The following is a 21,458-nucleotide window of genomic DNA, read 5'->3' as shown; positions in this document are numbered from 1 at the left end:
GGGGGGCTGGCTCCCCGCTGCAGGGAAGGAGGTCAGTCCCGGTCTCCCGCAGGGGAGGGGCTGGTTCCCTGGCTGGGGGGGGGGTCGGTCCTGGTCACTCCCGGGGGTGGAGTAGTTCTCTGGTTTGGGGGAGGGGTCTGTCCCTGTCTCTCCTGGGGGTGGGTCAGTCCCGGGGGGTGGTGCAGTAGTTCTCTGGTTTTTTGGAGGGGGGTCGGTCCCGGTTCCCCAGCTGTGGGGGGGGGGTCGGTCCCAGTCACTCCCGGGGGGGGCTGGTTCCCCGACTGGGGGGGAGGGGATCAGTCCCAGTCTCTCCCAGGGGGTGGTGTACTAGTTCCCTGGTTTTTTGGGGGGAGGCGGGGTCGGTCCCGGTTCCCCGGCTGTTGAGGGGGGGTCGGTCCTGGTCACTCCCGGGGGGTGGTGGAGTCGGTCCCGGTTCCCCGGCTGTGGGGGAGGGGGGGTCGGTCGGTCCTGGTCACTCCCGGGGGGTGGTGGAGTAGGTCCCTGGTTTTTTTTGGGGGGGTCGGTCCCGGTTCCCCGGCTGTTGGGGAGGGGGGGTCGGTCCTGGTCACTCCCGGGGGGTGGTGGAGTCGGTCCCGGTTCCCCGGCTGTGGGGGAGGGGGGGTCGGTCCTGGTCACTCCCGGGGGGTGGTGGAGTCGGTCCCGGTTCCCCGGCTGTGGGGGAGGGGGGGTCGGTCCTGGTCACTCCCGGGGGGTGGTGGAGTCGGTCCCGGTTCCCCGGCTGTGGGGGAGGGGGGGTCGGTCCTGGTCACTCCCGGGGGGTGGTGGAGTCGGTCCCGGTTCCCCGGCTGTGGGGGAGGGGGGGGTCGGTCCTGGTCACTCCCGGGGGGTGGTGGAGTAGGTCCCTGGTTTGGGGCGGGGGGGGTCTGTCCCGGGGGGGGCAGTTCTCCGAGTGGGGGGACTGCCCCCCCCAGTCTCTCTGCCCGGTGCTCACCTGGACGCCGCCTTGGTGAGCAGCGGGTGGAGCCGCAGCAGCAGCAGGTACCGGGCGAGCACCCTGCGGGGCAGCGGCCCCGGCGGCAGCGCCTTGGAGAGCGCCGGGCACATCGCGCGGCCGAACTACCCTGGGCCGGCTACTGCGCATGCGCCCTTCGCCTCCGGGCCGGCGGGAGGGGCCAGCTAGGCGGGTCCAGCGAGCCAAGGGGCGCGGCTCCGAGTGCTCGAGTCAGGGCAGGTAGCTCGGGGGCGGGACCAGACCCGCGCGGGGCGGGGTTATCCGTGTTGGCCCAGGGTCAGCATCGCTTGGAGGTGGGGTTGTGGCTACAGGGCGGGGCCTACCTGGGGCGGGGCGGGCCGATGGAGAGGGTGTCCTCTCACCCATTGGCTCTCGGAGGGGCGTGCGCTAGGAGCGCCCTGTGATTGGCCTAGCGTCCGGAGGCGGAGACTGGCCCCGGAGCCCGCGCAGGGGGCGGAGTCAGGCACATCTCGCGGGAGCTGGGCGCAGCGCGGGAAATTCCGCTGCCGGCGCCGGGATGGTGCTGAGGAACAGCGGGCGGCGCCGCGCCGAGCCCGCGGGCGGGGACCCCGACATCCCGCGGTGAGGGGGGCCGGGGCGGCCGCGCGATGGGTGGGCGGGGGTGGGGGGCTTCCCCGGCCAGCCCCGGCCTGACGCGCTGCTCTCCGCAGGGACGATGGCTCCGGGCTCTCCGCCCTCAAGCGCCTGGAGCGCAGCCAGCGGACCGACCGGCTGGACGCGCAGTTCGGGTTCGAGCGGGCCAAGGAGCCGGGGGAGAAGACGGGCTGGCTGATCAACATGCACCCGGTAGGCGGGGCCGGGCCCGGCGAGCGAGGGGGACGGGGTGTGGGGCGGCGCGTGGCGATGCCGTTGGCGGGCGGCTCACGAGGCCGCACGGAAGTGGGGGGCTGAGCGGGGGCCGCCTGTGGTGGCGGTGCACAGCGGGACAGGCTGGGCGTGGGGGGGTCTGGGGCGGGGGCTGCGGGGTTCTCGGGCGCTGCGCCCTAGGGCGGGGGGCTGTGATGTGCTGTCTTCCCCTCTCCCAGACGGAGCTCTTGGACGATGATAAACGCTTGGTGAGCTGTGTGGATTATTACTTCATCCAGGAGGATGGGAGCAGGTTTAAGGTGAGTCCCTTTAACCTTGGGTGCAGAGGACGGAGGAGCGGGAGCAGCTGCCGTTGGAGGGCACAGAGGAGTCTGGCTGCATGGTTTGGGGGAAGACTTTGCAGAGCTGTACACTGGAAACCACTTCCTGACTGACACCGGAGGATTAACACCAAAGGGCTGCTCCTCCTTAGGGCACAAGTCACATTGACAAAGTGGGCGCAGAAGGGAGTTGGGTAGCTGCATTAAGGGGTACAGACCCCGCAGGTTGCCTTGCAGTTCAGTTGACTCTTTCCTGGTTCTCCTTTAATCCCTAAAAGGACATTGTGAGTAACACTAAGGAAACAGAAAGACAAACTGGGCAAGGTAATATCTCTTATTGGACCAACTGTCCAAAAGATTACCTCACCTATCTTGTCTTTCTAACCTCCTGGGGCCAACATGGCTACAACAACACCGCATACAGCTAAGGAAACTGTCTGATCACCATTCCAGCCTCACGTCTGTGCTGCCAGGTGTAAATAGGGGTGGTTGGCTGGAGGTGGGATTGGGCCCCATGCATAACATATGCCTGCATTGCTGTGTATCCGATGCCTCAGTCAGAGGCAGGTGAGGATATACGCACAAGGTTTGCTCATAATGGCCAGTGATGGCTGTGGTAGCAGGAGGTCAGTGCTGGTCTCATTGTGTGGTGCCTCATTGCTGCGTGAGTGGGTGTTACTATAGTCTCTTCTATGTTCTTGCTCAGGAGTTCTGCTTTTCCTAGGCGTCCAGATGCTTTAATTCCTTCTTGATTAGATTTTAAGGTGGGCAATTTACTCAGCCATGGAAATCTGTCTGCACAGGCTGGAGTGTGAAGGGCCCCTGTTGGACTCTGCTTGAGAGCCAGAGGTGGGTGGGGAGGGTGTGTGTGTGTCCCTGGACCAAACGGTACATGGGAAGGTGTGTGTTAGACTATTGTCTGTGCAAGAGAAAGAGAGACCAGAGGTCTGTTTGTGTCTCTCACACTAACACATAGCGAGTAATGTGCTGAACTACGTGCCTCTCCCCACCTACCCAGTGCCATGCTGACTGTGTCTGCTCTTTTCCAGGTGGCCCTGCCCTATAAACCATACTTCTATATTGCAACCCGGAAGGTGGGTATGGACTCCATGGCTGTGGGGCTGGCAAACAGGGCTTCGGATAGAGTCTGGAGGCAGACGTGGTTATGAATCAGGGATGTGAGTTAGGCAGGTGTGGGGCTGGGACAGCAGCACATTAACTGCCTGAGAGAGCTTGGGGTGAGGTCCTAGCCAGGGAGACAGAAATCCATGGTTATAGTTGGGCTTGGAGGGATCAGTTTTTTATCGGTAAATGCTGATTTTTGCTGAACACCCACAAACCAACGAAAAATGTTTCCATGGCTAACAATCGAAATTTACAGATAGGCCAAATAAGAAAACTGCTGCTTGAAAAATCATTAGAGTTTGATTTAAGGATGTTTACTTTGTATATTTTGACATGAGATGCTGACAATTTCTGTTTTAACTGTTATGAAGCTTAAACTTGAATTTCAACATCCCCTGTCATGAAATAATTGGCTGGTCACCTTTGCCTACTTTCCTGCAACTGTGAAAATATAAATTGAAAAAAATGTTTTAAAATGAATATTAATATTCATTAAAATGACAAAATATTGAATTCAGCACTTGTTGCTATACCAAATGTACATGATCTTTCTGATGTGTTTCGGGGGAGAGTTGCTTGTGTTTCTGAATGAGCTGCCCCTCAAAGTACCAGCCACCTGGTGCTCTTGCTCAGCGAGCCCTTCAGCACCTAATCAGCAGCCCTCTTTGGCTTCTGCACACAATCCTGTGACTAAATGCACCTTTTGTTCCTGTTCATGGCCCAGTAAGTGGCTGAGGGTTCACTGTCCTGTCACTCTGCCCCTGTGGAGAACTCACCTGGTTAGCTGCAAAATTGTGGGCTTGGCTGACAGTTCTGGGGTTTTACATTTTAAAAAACAAACAAAACCAAACTCTTCTGCCAGGGTGGAAGAGATTGGTTTCTAGTCAGGCCACTATTAAAGCCCCTGAACATCTAGAGGTCCAGGACACAGCCCCAGGTGAGACAGTATCTGCAAATCTGTTCTGCTTTGATGAGCAGGGTTTTGGCTGCCCTCTTGAAGCTCTAGTCTCTGTGCAGGGCTGCGAGCGGGAAGTGTCCTCCTTCCTCTCCAAGAAGTACCAGGGGAAGATCGCAAAGCTGGAAACGGTTCCCAAAGAGGATCTGGACTTGGTGAGTAACTACTCACCCCCTGCCCTGTTGCTGGCAGGTTGCACAGCTCTAATGGGGGAGCGGTGTACAAGTCTGGGGAGAGTGGGATGCGGGCAGGTCTGTATGCTCTATTCCAGTCCTGTATTCTGCACATACCAGGCATAGGGCCTGGACATTGATCATGGGAAATAATGTTGACTCTTGACAGGCACTTTATCTGTCCCCTACCTTTCTCCCCATCCACACACACCTCAGCCCCTTGTTCTGTGGTCTCTTCTCACTCCATCTCCCCAACTCCTGCTGTCTGTCTTGGTCCATCTCCTTTCTTAACTGCCTCTCGCTTGTACAGTCTCTCCCCACTATTCTCACTATCTTTTCCTCATTGGCTGGTTTGCCCCTTTGTAGCCAAATCACCTGGTGGGCCTGAAGCAGAACTACATCAAGCTATCTTTCAACACTGTGGATGACCTGGTGAAGGTGCGGCGGGAAATCTCTCCTGCTGTGAAGAAGAACAGGGAGCGGGACCAGGCGAGCGACACCTACACGTCCATGCTGTCCAGGTAGATGTTCTCCTCTTTGGCAATACATCTTGAGGGGTTGGTCCCAGGGCCCAGCAGGATTCCCTTATGTTCTTGTACTGTGCTTAGCAAGGTGTTCCCCATGTGACCCAGACCTACCTCTTCTCTAATCAGGACTGAAAGGGTTTAACTCTAGCTCTGTTTCCTTTGCTCGGTATTAAGTTTACAGGTCCTTATGTCAGTTGCTCTGGATGGGGAGGGAACTCCCTAAGTTGATGCTTGCCCTGGTGACCACAGCAAATGTCCCAGTTCTCCTTTGTCCATGCAGATCCCACTCAAGGTGAGCGTGAGCCTCCTACATGCAAATCTCTTGCACATGAGACGCATGTGCACCTTGAGTGGGATCCGCACAGACAGAATACCACAAAGAACCACCGTAACCCTAAGGGAAATAACTGTTCTTTTCCTTTTGTGAAGCTGGCTACTGGATTAATAGGGAAGAGTTCCTTCTGGTGACTGCCCTAACATCTACTGGTGCTGCACTTCCTAGTGTCCTGTTCAGGTCCCACTGACTAGAGCTGCTGTAGTGTGTTTCTTATCTTCATTCCCCTGAGTCTGAGACCTGTGCATAGACTGATTATTTAAACCATCCCTCTCCCCTGCGCCTTGTAGTGCTCTAATTGGTGGCAGCCTGACCATGGATGATGAGGGGCCCTCGAAGAGGTCTGTCAACCAGATGGACAACATAGTGGACATGCGGGAGTACGACGTGCCCTACCACATCCGTCTATCCATCGACCTGAAGATTCATGTGGTGAGTGAAGAAGCTGGTGTGCCAGGAGGGGCTTGTAACTGGGTAGAACGTTTGTTCTAGTGCTGTGCCCTTGAGGGGCAGAGGTGATGGAAATTCAAGGGTCTCCATGGCAATGAGTCAGTCTCTGTGATGTCGGCAATTACTGTTAGCCCTGTTTTTCAGCTGTGGAAACCGAGGCACAGCAGCTAAATGGCTTGCCCAAGGCCACATCTCGATCCAGTGACAGAATTGGGATCCTTAACACCCAGGCCCCTGCTCTGGCCGTTTAGCCTGTGCTGCCCTTCCTTCATATGGCATGTATTAGGTGTCAGTTCAACACCCAGCACATGGTACTGGGAGACGCCATGTTAACGCAGCTCCTCTGATTCTCTCCTGCTGCGACAGGCTCATTGGTACAATGTCCGCTATCGGGGCAGCATGTACCCTCCGGAAATCACCCGCCGAGATGACCTGGTGGAGCGTCCGGTGAGTGCTCCGATTAGGGTGGGGCAGTCTGTGCCTCTCCTGCGTGGCTGGTTATTCTCTGCTTGAAGTTGGCTTCCATCAGTGAAATGGTGAAGTTTTCCCAAACGTGGCTGGTCTTGTACCACAGCCTTCAAAGGGATCATAATGCAAGCTTAGAGGATGGGCTCAAGGTAGCTACTTGGGTTGATTAGGAGGTGATGTGATCAAGCAGTGTTTCTGCCTCACTTCACTCGAACATTATCTCTGCTCGCGCTAGCCTGGAATCACATTGTCCGTATCCAGGCTCCCATGCTGACCTTGATGTGTTGGGTCTTTTTCAGGATCCTGTTGTGCTAGCCTTTGACATTGAAACCACCAAGCTCCCCCTGAAGTTCCCTGATGCAGAGACAGACCAGATCATGATGATCTCCTACATGATTGATGGCCAGGTAACAGTCCAGCCAGGGCTGCTGCTTCCACACACTCCAGCAGCAGTCAGGCTGCGAGCCCACCTGTGACTTCAGCCAACTTCTCCTTTTTGTCTTATTGCATATTGCTTAGTGTCTATGGAATGGCTCAGGGAGTGAAACTAATATCTACACCAGAGACTGCAGGGCTCCCAAGGGATTTCCTTTCAGTCTTCTCTTACAAAACCTTGCACTCCTCCTATCTGGGGCTGGGGGCCCCCTCTTTGGATGAGCAGCAATACCTGGGAGGGTGTGGGGAAAAATCCAGGACTCTACAGCATTGTCTCTTCCCAGTCCCCAGCACTGAGCCAGAGTTGAGGCCTCCCAACCTGTCAAGCCTGGTGACAGACACAGGTCCTTGTCTGGCCAAAACAATCTGATTGCACTGGCTAATGTACCACCAGCATCTTCAGCCCCAAGGACTGGCCAAGCTGGCTCTGTGGAGCTCTCCCCAAGTACACTGCACTGCGGTGCAGGCATTCACTAGCCCTTCTCCTTTGCTGCCTCCTAGGGCTACCTGATCACAAACAGGGAGATCGTCTCTGAGGATATTGAAGATTTTGAATTTACTCCCAAGCCGGAGTATGAGGGTCCCTTTTGTGTCTTTAACGAGCTGGATGAGGTGAGTAGGTTCGGTTTGGAAGACAAGAGATTCAAATTGCTACCTGTCATCCACTGAGGTCTAGGCAGGCCAGAGAGAGTTGGCTGCTTCCTTTGGGGATTACAATGTGATCATAGTGCCAGTCACAACACATGAACAGCTTTTGTTTCCTGTGTTTAATCACGCGAGAACAGATCAGGTCCTGCGAGAAGGAGAGCAGAGGGTAGGTTACGTTATATCCACGTCTCACCTTTCTCTTAAATCCAGGCCCATTTAATCCAGAGGTGGTTTGAGCATGTCCAGGAGACCAAACCCACCATCATGGTCACTTACAATGGGGACTTCTTTGACTGGTAAGGATGGAAGTGGAAACCATAGGGCAGTCCCTATGCTGGGGGGCAGGGGGTTCCAGGAGTAGGCACTAGACCATGTGTCCCTCCTTCATTTCCAGGGAGTCACAAGGTGACTGTGCAAGGCTGTTCCGATCCATGTTGAGTATTCAGCCACCCTCTGTCTTGGAACACCCTCTCTTAAGAGCTCTTTCTCCATGCTGTGAGACTGATCAAAGCCCGTGGGTCTCAGACCCCAGACTACAGAGTCCTGCAATGTGGGGGAGGTGGGGTGCAGAGCTGTGTCTCTCACAGTGGGGAAGCAGCTCCTAGCATTGAAGCAGTGACCCTGGATGTTCCAATCTAGTCACTTCTGGCTTTCCAAGCCCTGCTCTGCCACCTGCACAGCCACATCTTGTCTCTGGGGTAAATACCACCATGTTTACATGCTGCTGATCCCAAAACTGGTGGGCAGTGAACAGAGAGGAGACGAAGAAAACTGCAGAGTGAGCTGAGGAGAGGAGAGCAGCTGGGGAGCTCTAGCCAGCCTGGGTTGACTGATCATTGAGTCCTGCATCCAGATATAGAATGTCACTGAATAGCCGTGCCCATCCTCTGTGTAACACTGTGCCAAGGGGACTCTTAGGGTCCAAACTCTGTACTGTAGCCGCAAAGGGAAGGGGGCAGGGAGGAGCTCTGGCTTACATGGTCTATAAAAGAAGCCAGGTTTGAAAGCATTTCTCCAGGGGAAGAGGGGTGAAGGTGCCTGTGTTTGTGAACCCTCTGTACTATCTCAGCCTTCCTCCCCAGGCCCTTTGTGGAAGCCAGAGCAGCAGTGCATGGAATGAATATGTACCAAGAGATTGGATTCCAAAAGGACAGCCAAGGGGAGTACAAAGCCTCCCAGTGCATCCACATGGACTGTCTAAGGTACCAGATGCTGCCTCCATTCTGTGCCCCTATGGCTCTGGGTAGCGGAGCACTTTTGTAAAGTGCCTGTTTCCAGAGAAACATGGACACTGGCTGGCACGCTGCCCCTCAGGAGACATTGCTTGCTGGCTTCATGCATAGTGCCTCATTGCATTGGTGGGTCAGTCCATTATTTGGCTGTTCCATGTCCATTGCTGGGTATGCTAGGGTCTGGGTGGTGCAGCAAGCTAAGGCCTGGACCTGGCAACCTTCTTTTCAGGAGATGTCTGCTAGTGCTCTGGCTTGGCTGACAAGTCCCAGAGGGGTTGGTCTCATTGCCTAGCTGGTGGGTGATGACATTTCAGCCTGCAGTCTGAGCTCGGGGACCCAGGAGAGGTGGAGGAGGGACATTTGTGCAGCGAGGCAAATCCTCCACAGGGAGCTGTGACAGAAACGAGTGTTTTAGTCAGTCCCGTTCCTATGGGATCTGCAATCCAGATAGCCACCTTCCTCCTGCTGGCAGTCCCAGGATCATGTCCCCTGCACTCAGTGATTTAATGTAGGTGGGCTGAGGTGGGCTGGGGCTGGGTGGTGGTTTGAGGTAGCAGAGAATGCAGATGAGCAGAATTGAGGGCACTGGCAGAGATGCCCAGCCCCTCCCTACACTAGGCCTGGCTCCTGGTACCTTGGATGAAGGCCCTCCCCCCACTTGTCTGACTTATAAAGGTGCTGCCCGTGTGGTTCAGGGTTTCCTGGCGCAGAATGGCTCATGGCTTCCGTTCACAGGCCGGCACTCTGGTTCCTCTCCTCAGGTGGGTGAAGAGAGACAGTTACCTCCCCGTGGGAAGCCACAACCTGAAAGCAGCAGCCAAAGCAAAGCTGGGCTACGACCCGGTAGAGCTGGACCCCGAAGAGATGTGCCGGATGGCTACAGAAGAGCCTCAGGTACTCTCCGCTCTGCAGCCTCTGGACCTAGTGGTCAGGAGACAGGCCCCGGGAAGCCTGGGGCACTGGTCCGCATCACTGATCATTTGGGCTAGTTCTGGGTGGGGATAAATGCCTTCTGCTAATGCAGTGGGCATGGAAGGAAGCTGGAGGGTCATTTTGGCCTCCTGTATTTCTGGCAGCCTTGGATGGGGTTCCCATGTAATCAGCTGAGCCTGCCCGGGGCAGGGGTGAGGGGATCCCTCCTGGTGCTGTCATGTTGATTTCACTAACGGGGGACCTGTCACTCATCTACCGCAGGTGAAGCACTTGGGCCGTAGAAGTACTGTGACGGTGCAAAACTTCACTTCCACTAAAGCAGGGGGAAGGCTCTGTGTACACATGGACAGGGCGGGTCATCAGCTATGGAGCATTTGTGTGGACAGGAAGCAGTCTCCCCGCTTCCAGCACTATGGGGCATATGGGCAGTTACATGGCAAGTGGCCCTTTTCCTTGTCCCCTCAGAGCTGAGGGGCCTCTGAGCATACAGCTCGCAGACAGCCTTTACGGTCTGTGACTGCCCGCTGCCCACATCACCCCCCCAGGCTGTAGCATGTGCAGCAGGGAACAGGCACGGGGCAGGCGTCACTCTGCTAGTCTCCTGTGCTGAGCTCCACTTGAATTGATCCAGCTCTTTGCTGTTTCCCATCAGACACTGGCCACTTACTCGGTGTCCGACGCTGTTGCTACCTACTACATGTACATGAAGTACGTGCACCCGTTCATCTTCGCCCTGTGCACCATCATCCCCATGGAGCCCGACGAGGTGAGTGCTCAGGAGCCAGAGCCCGTGCTGGGCGGGCAAAGGAGCTGAGTGCTCTGTGCCGGTGGAACGCGGCCATGCCTGTTGCCGAGGGGCTGAGACATGAGGGTGGACTTGGTGGGCGCCCGTGTCTGTCAGTTGTGGCTGTGGCTCTTGCGGTGCTCGGAGGTGCTGAGCACCGGCAGCTCCCAGTAACTTCAGCTGGAGTTCTGAGCCTCGGGGCGTGTGCTGATCGGGCTCCCACCAGTGTTACACAGGGCTCTGGGCGTTTGCCCAGTAGAGGGCACTCTCCTGGGCCATAGTAACTCAGGGATCCCTGCAGGAGCTGTGTCTGTGCTAGCAATTTTGAGGAAGTCTCCCCGTGTTGCGCGAATGCTGGCGGTGATGGGAGGGCTGGGAGACGGGGCACGGGCAAGTTCAGGCACCTACCGGCGGGCAGCAGTGTCAGCGTTAATGCAACAGCCACAGCCTTCTCCCAGTCACTAGTAGAGGTGCAGTCTGCAAGACTCCATGTGTTGTTCACAGGCACCTAAGGGATCCCCTTCCGGGGCAGGGTGTTCTCTGCTCCCCACTGTTACCACAAGCTGGGAGTTGCCAAGCCAAGCACCTTGTCCCATTGACACGTGGTGCTGTGACAGGGCTGGCTCCCCTGGGTGGCTTGGTCTTGGCTGTGTGTCCTGACGCTGAGTGCCCCCATGTCTCTCCCTGCAGGTGCTACGGAAAGGCTCAGGGACGCTGTGCGAGGCGCTGCTCATGGTCCAGGCCTATCACGCCAACATCATCTTCCCCAACAAGCAGGAGCAGGAGTTCAACAAGCTCACAGAGGATGGGCATGTGCTAGACTCGGAGACCTACGTCGGGGGCCATGTGGAGGCGCTAGAGTCAGGGGTCTTCCGTAGCGACATCCCCTGCCGCTTTAAAATGGTGTGAGCCTAGGTGTGATCGCCCCTCGCCCCCATTTCTGCGGTGGGGAGGGGTGTAGAGAGCCCATCTGGAGACTCCTCCCCCCGGCCATTAGTAGTTACTTTCCTTGGTGTTTTCTGTTGTGCTGGGATCCTCTGGCTCTGGGCCCCTGAATCCAGACATGGCTCAGACGGGCAAAAACCTTTCCACAGCTGGAACTAACCAACCAAGCCAAAGGGAACGTCATGATCCTCCTGCTCTCCCTCCTGCTTCAGCCATGCCTCTCCTTGCTTTGTCTCTCACCCACTCTCATCTGGGTGCTGCTTTCCACAGCACTCCCTGTGCCCACCCTCCCTTTCCACCTGCAGTCCTGGGTGCATGCCACTCGCTGTGAGTTTGTTGGGCTTTTAGACTGTACGATCCTTGGGGACGGGGGTCTGTATGATGTGCTGTGTATGGATCTAGTGCTATGGAATAGGTCAGCCCAACAATGATCGTTCCTGCTGCAGAAGATAGGGCGGCATGTAGGTTGAATACAAGAGGACCTCCTTGTTAGAGCTGACCCTTTGGTTCTAGGGACAGCAAGGGTGTACTAGGAGCTGACGACTAGGTCAGCTTTGTCCCAGGTGAAACTCTGGGGTGTGTGGGTGTGCTCATAATCCTGGGAACATGGCTTTCCGGCTGTGAGAAGCCTCCTGTTTCATGCCAGCTTTGTGGCAGACGGTATGGCAGTTGTAGAGCCTTGTAGGGAAATGCTGCATCTGCCTGGAGGGCTCTGGCTGGATCTGGGTCTAGGATGCACAGTGCCTGCCAAGGGTCTGCTGGTGACCTTAACTGTTCACAATCTGCTTGTGCCCCCATCTCTTTCAGTGCAGTTAGACCCTGGGTTGGATTGTCTCTCCTCATCACAGGCAAATGTATGGCCTTTATCATGGGGAGGGAAACACATCCTCGAGTAAGCTGTAGGTCAGTGTGGAGAGTGGCTTGTTGCATGGATGCCTTCTGTTGTCCTAGGCCCATCTAAAGCAGACAGAAGAATGGGCAGCTTGGTAGGAGTTTGTAGTTGCTTTCCTTCCCCAGGCCAGCGAGGGAGGTTGGGTGAGAGGAGCGGGAGACAGCCTCATAATTACTCATTCTGATGTCCCCCCAGAACCCTGTTGCCTTCGACTTCCTGCTGCAGCGTGTAGAGAAAACCCTCCGGCATGCCATCGAGGAGGAGGAAGGTTTGCCACTGGATCAAGTCACCAACTTCCAGGAGGTAGCTTGGACCTAGTCCTGATTCCTGCCTGTGTGGGGGTGTGACACGGCTTGGGGCCTGTAGGAGGTAGTACATGGCGTTTCTCTAGACAAGCCCATTTCCTGTTTGTGTGTGTTAGCATCATATAACCGCTTTAGCTATTTTCAGCCCTGAGTTCACCTCTTCCCTGCCTGGACCCCCTCCCCCGCATACCTATGTCTGGTCCCATTTCCGTTGTATTAAATAGTTGACGTCGGAAACTGTCTCCTGTGACTGAGGCTAAGGGAATCAGTGCTGCTGAAGATCAGAACGCAGCCCATTCTAAGCTTCGTGCGCCGTTAGCTCTTTCTCCAGGTCCTCGTGCGCTCTGTGGTCACAGGAAGGTAGGAGGAGGGATAGCTCAGTGGTTTGAGCATTGGCCTGCTAAACCCAGGATTGTGAGTTCAGTCCTTGAGGGGGCCATTTAGGGATTTGGGGCAAAAATTGTGGATTGGTCCTGCTTTGAGCAGGGGGTTGGACTAGATGACTTCCTGAGGTCCCTTCCAACCCTGATATTCTATGATTCTGTGAAAGTTGAGTGACATACTTGTCCCTGTGGAGGGGAGCCCGTGCTGCATGCTCTGCTCAGTTGCTGATTCACTCCTGTCTGGTTTCTGCCTCTTCCCCTCACCGCAGGTGTGTGATGAAATCAAAGTCAAGCTGAACTCCCTGAAGGACATTCCTAACCGGATCGAGTGTCCCCTCATTTACCATCTGGACGTGGGGGCCATGTACCCCAACATCATCCTTACGAACAGGCTGCAGGTAGGTAGCAGGCAGCCTCCTCCTGGGTTTGCATCCCAGTGGGACACGGCTCAAAGACAGAGCAGCTAACTCCCTGCTCAGGAGGAAGTGCGGAAGCAGGGCTGGGTACTGACAGTCGGGCATTTGGCAGGGCCTGCTATAAACATAGGCTTCTTTCCTCTGACCCGCTGGCAGCCATAAAGAGGCAGAGCTCTGAACCCAGTTGCTAGAGGCCTGGGGTTAGAGCCAGGTTCTCTGATCTCTCTCTCTCTCTCTCTCTCTCTCTCTCCAGCCCTCAGCGATGGTGGACGAGGCCACGTGCGCTGCCTGTGACTTTAACAAGCCAGGTGCCAATTGCCAGCGCCGGATGACCTGGCAGTGGAGAGGGGAATTTAGTGAGTGTTGCTCTGCTGCTTGCAGAGGTTCCTTCGCTGTGCTACCCTGCAGGGAGACCCTGGAGCCTGGCCTAGGAACAGTCCTGCCCTGACTCCTGCTCAGACATGCTCATGGCTGTCCTTCCCTTGCAGTGCCCGCGAGCCGCAGCGAGTACCACCGCATCCAGCAGCAGCTGGAGTCAGAGAAGCTGCCCCCACTGTACCCAGATGGCCCGCCCCGTGCTTTTCATGAGCTGTCCCGCGAGGAACAGGCCAAGTTTGAGAAGAAGCGACTGGCAGGTGAGAACTAGCTTAAAATGACATGAAGTCTGAGCACGTGGCACCTTGTGGTTCAGTTTGCTCCATCTGGATGCTGAAGGGTTGCTTCTCCTAAAGATATTTCTCCAGATTAGCTTCCCCTCTTTGCCTAGTCCATGCTGGTACAATCTGCGGGCTCTAAGGGATAACCCACTGCCAGCTTGTAATGGCACTATAATTTAGAAACTGGCTACGCAGGCACAACTGGCTTTCTCCCTTCCATCTATCATCCTACACCCTTCTCTGTCCATGTGCTGAGTGCTCTTGTAACCAGCTGCTTCTTCCTAGCTGCTGAAGTTGGAGTTACTTTGCGTGCCAAGACAGATCATGTCTGCTGTCAGCAGGCTGTTACGCCAGCTCTCTTCTGAGGGCCCCCATTGGGGCTGGGCAGTGAGTTTCTAACCCTTTGGGTTGTGAAGAAAACCCTCCATGGCTCCCTGCTGTAGTCTGTGGACAGTGCTCTGGATTCTGTATGAGACATGATCAGCTGCATTCATCTCTGATGAGTTTTAACTCTGAAACCTAATGATGAATGGCAATGTCAACACCGTGAGCGTTTTTACTGCTTGTGAGTCACTGTTTAGCAGACCCATCCCCCTATTCAAGGGCTGTAGGCCAAGCCTGGGTTTGAGAGGAGCATGAGGTGAGCACCATCCCTCTTTTTGTATGCCCCCCCATCCTGACCCCTGTGTTGGCAGGTGCTGTTTCTCTCTGCTGTTATGGCCTGCCCCGTGCAAACCTTAGTTGCTGCTGCCATCCTCCTGTGCCCACCTGTCGGGGTGAGCCACCCCTGTGAGCGTGCTGGTCTCTGGCTAAGCAGCCTCTGCTGTCTCTCTGGCACAGATTACTGCCGCAAGGCCTATAAGAAGCTGCACGTCACCAAGGTGGAGGAGCGCGTCACCACCATCTGCCAGCGGGAGAACTCGTTCTACGTGGACACCGTGCGAGCCTTCAGAGACCGTCGCTATGAGTTCAAGGGGCTGCACAAGGTGTGGCGGTCGGATCCCTCTGTCCTGGGTGTCACTGGGGTAGCCACAAGTTCTGAGGCCAGCTTGCTGAATCGGACCCAAGCTTAGAACAGTGATGGGTCCCTCCATGTGGCAGTTCCGGGAGGGAACTGGGTCTCACCACTGATCCATCTTACTCAGAAAGCAGCAGCTGTGAGGCATGAACAGCTCCAAGACCCAATCACTTGCTACACCAGTGAGCTGAGTGGCTGCATGTTTAGTTCATCCGGGATTCAGCCAACCCTGCATCCAGGCATCCTGTTTCCTTGCCCTGGGTTCAGTTTGGGGCAGCACATTTAAACTGAGATAGCCATGAGGTGAGAGGGCTGCAGACTAGAGACAGGCTGGGAGGGGAAGGCTGAGAGCTGGGTGAGGGAGAGATGGGAGAGGGGGACCCTAAGCATACAAATTGCTCTAAAGGGGACAGGGATCGGCTCCCCTCCTCCCTGGAGGCAGGGAAGTGCTGCAGCAGAGTAAAACAGCAAGAGGGATTTTACTGTAGGCACTGGGGTGAGCTGGCTTTGGAGTCCCAGCTACTGGAGATGGGGGCTGGGCTGTGGGTGCTCATCGAAGGGAATGGCACAGAGATGGGGGCTGGGAATCAAAGCCCATTGATTGGTTTTTTTCCCTTTGCTGAGCTGTACGATGCCTAAGACTCTGCAGCCCCTCACTTCCGGGCCCAGAGAGCTACAGGTCAGCTGTCCTCCTCTTGTGATGTCACGCTCCTGTCCCAACACCAGTTGGGCTGTCCAGCAGAGGGTTGTTGGGACCGGATGTTCCTAATGCATGTAGGAAAAAACGAAAGATCCTCGAGTCTGTCTCCAAAAGGGCTCAGCAAAGGCCCAAACCATCTTTTGCTTTGCAGCTTATCTTTAGTAATTGCCTCAGTCCTGCCCCCAGGCACAGGGTTGGGCTAGAAGGCCCTGCCAACCCATATGGCTCTGCTGTTGGATTTATCCCGTCTCCTCCCACCTTTGCAGTTTGCTGGCATCTGTGCAATGAGACGGGGGCAGAGCTGATCGAAGGCAGCTCGGCTGCTGTTGTGTGACATCTGCGAGGATCGTGTCCTTCAGAGCTGAGGGTGAAGCAGAAAAGCTCCTCTCCATCTTGCATGAGATCTTGTTCCCTAGGTCCCGGTGAAAGGAATGTAGAGTCTAGGCAATTGATCCCAGAGCACCCATGCCTTACTGCGGGCTGTTATCTTGGGGAATAACTGGATGCCGCTAATGTCTGTAGCAGCTGGGCAGGAGCATTCTGAGTGCGTGTGTGGCGCGCGCTCTCTTTCTCTCTCTCAGGTGTGGAAGAAGAAGCTGTCTGCGGCCACAGAGATGGGAGACGCCACCGAAGTGAAGCGCTGCAAGAACATGGAGATCCTCTATGACTCCCTACAGCTGGCGCATAAGTGTATCCTCAACTCCTTCTACGGCTACGTAATGCGCAAAGGGTGGGTGCTGCCTGCCACCCTCTCTGAGGGGAGCTAGACACACGCTCCTCCTTGCCAGCCCCCTGCTGGGAGATGTTTCAGGAGGGAGGGGTCACTCCAGTGATTCTGCCCCCTCCTTCCCCAGCTTCTCATTGGTTTTCAAGCCTGTGAGTGCTCCCTGTACCACTCTCCTTACTACTGCTGTTATGGCAGCACCTAGAAGCCAACCCAGAGCAAGACCCCTTGTTCTGGGCCCTGAACAACCAGAAATAGACAGTCCCTGCCTCAGAGAGCTTACAGCCTAACCAGACAAGTCACGGGAGGGGAAGGGAATACAACCTATCACTGGGCGTCACTCTCTTGCTCTTTGACCTTCCCTTCTGGGGCTCCTTGCCATGCCCTTTTCCCAAAGGTTGACATGAGCTCACTGCCAGCTCCTGTTCATATCTGGCCCCTCTCTCCACTAGGGCCCGCTGGTACTCCATGGAGATGGCTGGGATTGTCTGCTTCACTGGAGCAAACATCATCACCCAGGCCAGGGAGCTGATCGAGCAGATTGGGTAAGTGCCGGAGGGGGTTAATGACCATGGGGAGGACTGGGGGAGAGGCCTTGGCTGCAGGACCATCCCGTTGGGACACATGACATGAGGGCTTGTGAATCAGCAGAGATGTGGGTTACAAAGGCTCTGCCACCTGCAGGTTCTTCCATCCAGCAGCCCGTGTTAACTGGGTGTGCTCTGCAGAAAGGCCCTGCCCTTCTCTCTGCCAAGCTGTGCTCTCTCTTCCTAGGAGGCCGCTGGAGCTGGACACAGACGGAATCTGGTGTGTCCTTCCCAACAGCTTCCCAGAAAACTTTGTCATCAAATCGACCAATGCGAAGAAGCCCAAGGTGACAATCTCCTATCCTGGTGCCATGCTGAACATCCTGGTGAAGGTAAATCCAGCCCCACTGTAGACTAGCTGGGAGGGGGTGGAGAGGGAAGGACAGGAGAGGAGGACTCCAGCGGACCTGCTCTCCCAAAGGGGAGAATGATCTTGGCCTTCACCCACGCATGGAGCCAGTGAAGGCTGCTCTGCCTTTGTTGAGAATTACAGGTGTCGGGGGCCACCCTATAGGGCAGCTTCTGTTCCAGTACTGTGTCACCACGAATGAACAGGCCCTTGGAGCTTCACTTGCTGCTTGCCCAGTGCCAACCTGTGGAATCACTAGCACAAGCCTGGCACCTTGAGGGTGGGGGAGAGAGTCCCAGAAACCTGCAGCACAGTGCAGATGCCAGCTCATAGAGAGCAAGAGCCCAGGATTTGTGTGTGCACACGCTCTCTTCAGTCTATGCACGCTGGCTAAATGGTACTATGACCCCAGGGACCTGTGCAATGCCCCTTCGCCTGTCTGCCAGTTCCCAGCATAGAGCCTGGCTTTGGACCTTCAGAGACTGACCTCTGCTCCTCACTCTAACACAGCACGGGGCTGAAGGCTGCCTATACCCCATTACTGCCTCGCCTCTGTCAGGATAGTTTTCCGCCACCCTCTCCTCCTCTGGTCCCAGCGCACCCTGCTCCTCTCTGTCCAGCCCAGCCTATACCAGTCCCCCACTGGCTGGAATCAGAGTGAGGTGCTCTGTAAAGCTTTTATTTTGTGTCCTGCTGAAGTGCAGACCAGGAGGCAAGACTCAGTCAGGCATCTCAGCTGGCTGGCAGAGAGGTGCTCCACCCTAGGGTCGTGGGAGTGTGGCTTGTCCTGTGGGGTGCCAGGCTGGTGCCCATTACCCTGGTGAGGGAGCAGGGAGTGTTTGCTGTCCTTCCCTGCTCGTTTGTGGGAGCAGCGGGTCCTTGGGGGGGTCACTCCAGGTGGGTGTGTTGGGGGAATGTCCCCCTTTTGCCCCGCGGATTGCCAGGCCAGCAGTGCAGTGAAGTGGTCCCATGACGCTGTGTTTATAGGAAGGCTTCACAAATGATCAGTACCAGGAGCTCGTGGACCCAGCTTCGCTCACCTACGTTACCCGCTCAGAGAACAGCATCTTCTTTGAAGTGGACGGGCCATACCTCGCCATGATCCTCCCAGCCTCCAAGGAGGAGGGCAAGAAACTGAAGAAACGGTGAGTGTCACTTTGCTCAGAGGGAAGAAGGGAGGTGGGCAGGTTGGCTGTTCGTGCTCTCCTTCAGTCTGATAGGGGCGTGAGGCAAGCCAGACCCTGCTTTCTTACCTGCTCAGCACTGCACAGAACTCATGAAGTGCAACAGTCCAGATTCCAGCTGCAATATTAACGAGGCTCAACTGCACCCCAGGGTTGAACTGACTTCACCCGCAGTAAAGTGGGGTGAGCCTGACCTAGGGAGCACCTTCTATCGTTAACTCTGGTTCACCCCCAGGAAGGTGTGAAACGTGCCCATAGGCCAGAAGAGAGCCTAGCATTGCTGGGGTAGCCTTAGCTCTTCCGTTTGCTGGCAGAGATTTTAACTGGGCAGCCTCCATGTTACATCAACAGAATCTTTTGAGTTATGTTGGACCTGATTCTCCCTTGACTTGCAGCCCAAGCAACCCCATTGAAAACCTGGCAGTGTAGGAATGGCCAGATGGGCTTAGACTGTTGACCCATCTAGTCCAGTGTCCTTTAGAGGACAGAGCAAGGAAACTCACGCTGGGTGGCTATGAAATATTCCTTCCCAGTGAGAGCTTGACATGAGGGCTTATATCCCTTCCAATTCCCTGTAACTGCCGTTCTCCTGAGCCACACAAATATCTGATCGTTGTTTGAATCCCACTAGCCTTCTGGCCCCAGGAATGTGCTGTGGCAATTCTTCTCCTGGATTTCCCGTCTGTCAGCTCAGCAGCAACGACAGGGCCCAAATGAGGTCTTGCCACCACTTTGTCTTGTACTGGCTTCATGGCTTTGGTGATCTTTAATCGTCTCTGTTCTGTCATTCTTCACCGTGTCTATCCAATGTATCCTTGGTCTTTCTCTGTTTCTGGTTCCTTGCACTCCTGGTACATATCCCCATGTGTGGTATCCTTCTTGAAGTGTCCAAACCATCATCCTCCTCTTTCTTGAATCTTCTGTAACAGCGTTATTTCTTGCCCTAACCATTTTCTTCTCTTTGTTTGTTTTCTGCAGTCTTCTGTTTTCCCCTCAGCCGGTTGATTTCTGCAGTCAAAATCTTGTGTTCATCGGCTTTTCTTATACTCCAGCAGTATTGGCATGAGGGTGCCTCAGATACTTTGGCTTCTGCTTTTATCAAAATGTCTTTACCCTTCTGCAAGATCTAGAGTTTTCCCAAAGTGGTAACAGCTAGACAGAGTCTTTTTTTTTAATGTTATCTTCTCAAATCCCATTCTTCAATACTAGTCCTTTAAGGTACACAGTTTGTTCTAGTTCTCTCTCCGAGTTTGATCTTTACATCTTTCTCTTGTCTTCCAGTTGCCATAGTATTTGTCTTCTCCATGCTGCTCTTCAGTCCAAATGTTCTGCTGTCCCAGTTAACCTCATCACTTATTCTCTATAAATCATCCTAGGTCAATGCTGTGAGTCAGAATCATCGCTAATTGAAGGCTATGCACTGTCCTACCACATAACATGACTCCTCCTATTTCATCTGTCAGTGCTACAGCCATGACTGCTTCTGTTAGGGGGCTTGTTCCTTCACCCACTTATTTCCCTGGTCCTTCTCGCATGAACAGAGAGCAACAATACCCGAAGTCCAAAGGTGCAAACAATTCGATGTTTATTGGGGTGAACTTCCAGCAAGCATGATTCCAGTTTCCTTCCTTAGTATCCTCCTTCCCAGCTCTGACACCACAGAGCCTTACACCTGTGTCCCTGTTCCCATTCCTGCCCTTAGCCAAACATTATTCCAATTTCCGCACCCCCATTCCCTGTTCCCATCCCCCCACCCGCGCCCACTCACTTCATCATTGACTGCAGACTATATAGTAAAACTTGAGTTCTGCTTAGCTATACCTTGACCAATCATTTTCCTGAAATTTAACTAACCAATCCTAACATATTGTAACATGATTATGTAACCAATTATATCCCACCACCTTAATTAGTTTACACCCAGCAAAATTAATTATACAGCAGACAGGAACAATCACAGAACCAGAGAGATTATAATGACAAAACAATACAGAAGTGAGGATTTCACATCCCAGCTATTGATAAGTGAGTTCTTGCCAGACAGGATGCTATCAAACTAAGTTTCCGTTTACATTTTCTAGGCACTTCCCTTTCTCTGGAGGTGATAGGAATTATCAGGACAGGATTGTATTCCTAACAGCCCAATAGCACCTTCTTTCAATGTGACTAGTTTGGAATGTGAGGATGTGACCGGTCGCTTCCTAGCTTATGGCTGCCTCTGCTGCTTAGCCAAAGGCCTTAGCTTAAGAACAGGGCCTCAAACTGTCACAGTAAGAGAAGGCCTTACACCAGCAGACAATGATTTTGATTCTTTCTTTTATACCTCTAGAACTAGCCAAGTGATAAGAATACCCCTAAATTCTTAAAGTACAGGCCTTTGCAGACAGGCCTGAATATCTGTATCCTAACAGCTTCCAGGACCAAGATCTGATGAGAGCGTCCATCCTTGTCTCACGTCTACAGTTGCTCTGCACCATTCCATTTGCTTCTTTTCTGCTCTCACCACACTCAGAAACTTGCTGTGGATGTTTGCTCCATTCTTCATGGATGCCATATGTTCTCATAGCTTGCCATAACCCTCTCTGCCAAATGCAATCAAAAGACACTGAAGTCTGTTGTAACAGATTTGGTTGTGTTCTATGTACTTCTCTGATATCTGGCTCATCACAAATAACTGATATATTGTGCTTCATCCTTCTTGAAATCCCACCCATTTCTCTGCAAGCACTGCTTCCATAGACAGCTTCGTTCTCGTCTGCAGTGCGTTGCGGAATGCTTTCCTGGCGCAGTCAATGAGCTGATTCTTCTGTCGTCACTGATGCACTGACTCTTCTCCTTTTTTATATATCAGTCCTGTTATCGCTTCTCCCCGTTCACTTGGCACTTGCTGTGTGTAGATCTCTGCCTGGCTTGTGTCTCGCCTTCACCATGTGTTCCTTGCCTGCTTGCAGCGATGTGACGAAGTGGGACTGTTCTTAATATTTCCTCTGAATACTGTAGGGGTGCCTCAGTTTCCCCTATGCATTTCTTAAGTTTCTAGATGGTGGGATAAAAGGGTGTAATTGTTGCGGAGCAAAGGGCCAGTGTACATAAATGGCCAACACTCTGGCAACT

At 54.4% G+C, this 21,458-nt stretch overlaps 2 protein-coding genes across 6 annotated transcripts in view; one reads left to right on the top strand and one right to left on the bottom strand.

Annotated features, from left to right (window-relative positions):
- The window catches only part of PXMP2 (peroxisomal membrane protein 2), a 37,205-nt gene extending 36,075 nt beyond the window's left edge, over positions 1-1,130 (bottom strand). Inside the window, exon 1 of one of the 3 annotated variants that reach the window (XM_073312256.1) lies at positions 953-1,130. In XM_073312256.1, coding sequence (XP_073168357.1) covers positions 953-1,065 — 113 coding nt within the window. In that variant the 5' untranslated portion in view covers positions 1,066-1,130. The remainder of the gene's footprint in view (positions 1-952) is intronic. The other 2 variants (XM_073312254.1, XM_073312255.1) reach the window with 2 other exon arrangements.
- A 304-nt stretch (positions 1,131-1,434) lies between these two features.
- Positions 1,435-21,458, top strand: part of POLE (DNA polymerase epsilon, catalytic subunit) — a 37,056-nt gene continuing 17,032 nt past the window's right edge. For all 3 annotated transcript variants that reach the window (XM_073312605.1, XM_073312604.1, XM_073312606.1), the window contains exons 1-24: positions 1,435-1,555; positions 1,645-1,780; positions 2,020-2,100; positions 3,171-3,215; positions 4,264-4,356; positions 4,741-4,895; positions 5,526-5,667; positions 6,052-6,132; positions 6,453-6,560; positions 7,090-7,200; positions 7,447-7,532; positions 8,319-8,438; positions 9,230-9,362; positions 10,054-10,167; positions 10,876-11,088; positions 12,218-12,325; positions 12,980-13,108; positions 13,380-13,482; positions 13,615-13,761; positions 14,623-14,768; positions 16,082-16,230; positions 16,677-16,769; positions 16,999-17,143; positions 18,148-18,305. In XM_073312605.1, coding sequence (XP_073168706.1) covers positions 1,491-1,555; positions 1,645-1,780; positions 2,020-2,100; positions 3,171-3,215; positions 4,264-4,356; positions 4,741-4,895; positions 5,526-5,667; positions 6,052-6,132; positions 6,453-6,560; positions 7,090-7,200; positions 7,447-7,532; positions 8,319-8,438; positions 9,230-9,362; positions 10,054-10,167; positions 10,876-11,088; positions 12,218-12,325; positions 12,980-13,108; positions 13,380-13,482; positions 13,615-13,761; positions 14,623-14,768; positions 16,082-16,230; positions 16,677-16,769; positions 16,999-17,143; positions 18,148-18,305 — 2,861 coding nt within the window. In that variant the 5' untranslated portion in view covers positions 1,435-1,490. The remainder of the gene's footprint in view (positions 1,556-1,644; positions 1,781-2,019; positions 2,101-3,170; positions 3,216-4,263; positions 4,357-4,740; positions 4,896-5,525; positions 5,668-6,051; positions 6,133-6,452; positions 6,561-7,089; positions 7,201-7,446; positions 7,533-8,318; positions 8,439-9,229; positions 9,363-10,053; positions 10,168-10,875; positions 11,089-12,217; positions 12,326-12,979; positions 13,109-13,379; positions 13,483-13,614; positions 13,762-14,622; positions 14,769-16,081; positions 16,231-16,676; positions 16,770-16,998; positions 17,144-18,147; positions 18,306-21,458) is intronic.

Source organism: Lepidochelys kempii, chromosome 15, assembly GCF_965140265.1.
Source record: "Lepidochelys kempii isolate rLepKem1 chromosome 15, rLepKem1.hap2, whole genome shotgun sequence".
NCBI lineage: Eukaryota > Metazoa > Chordata > Testudines > Cheloniidae > Lepidochelys > Lepidochelys kempii.
Note: the sequence above shows the minus strand (reverse complement) of the source record. Positions and strands in the feature narration are given on the sequence as shown.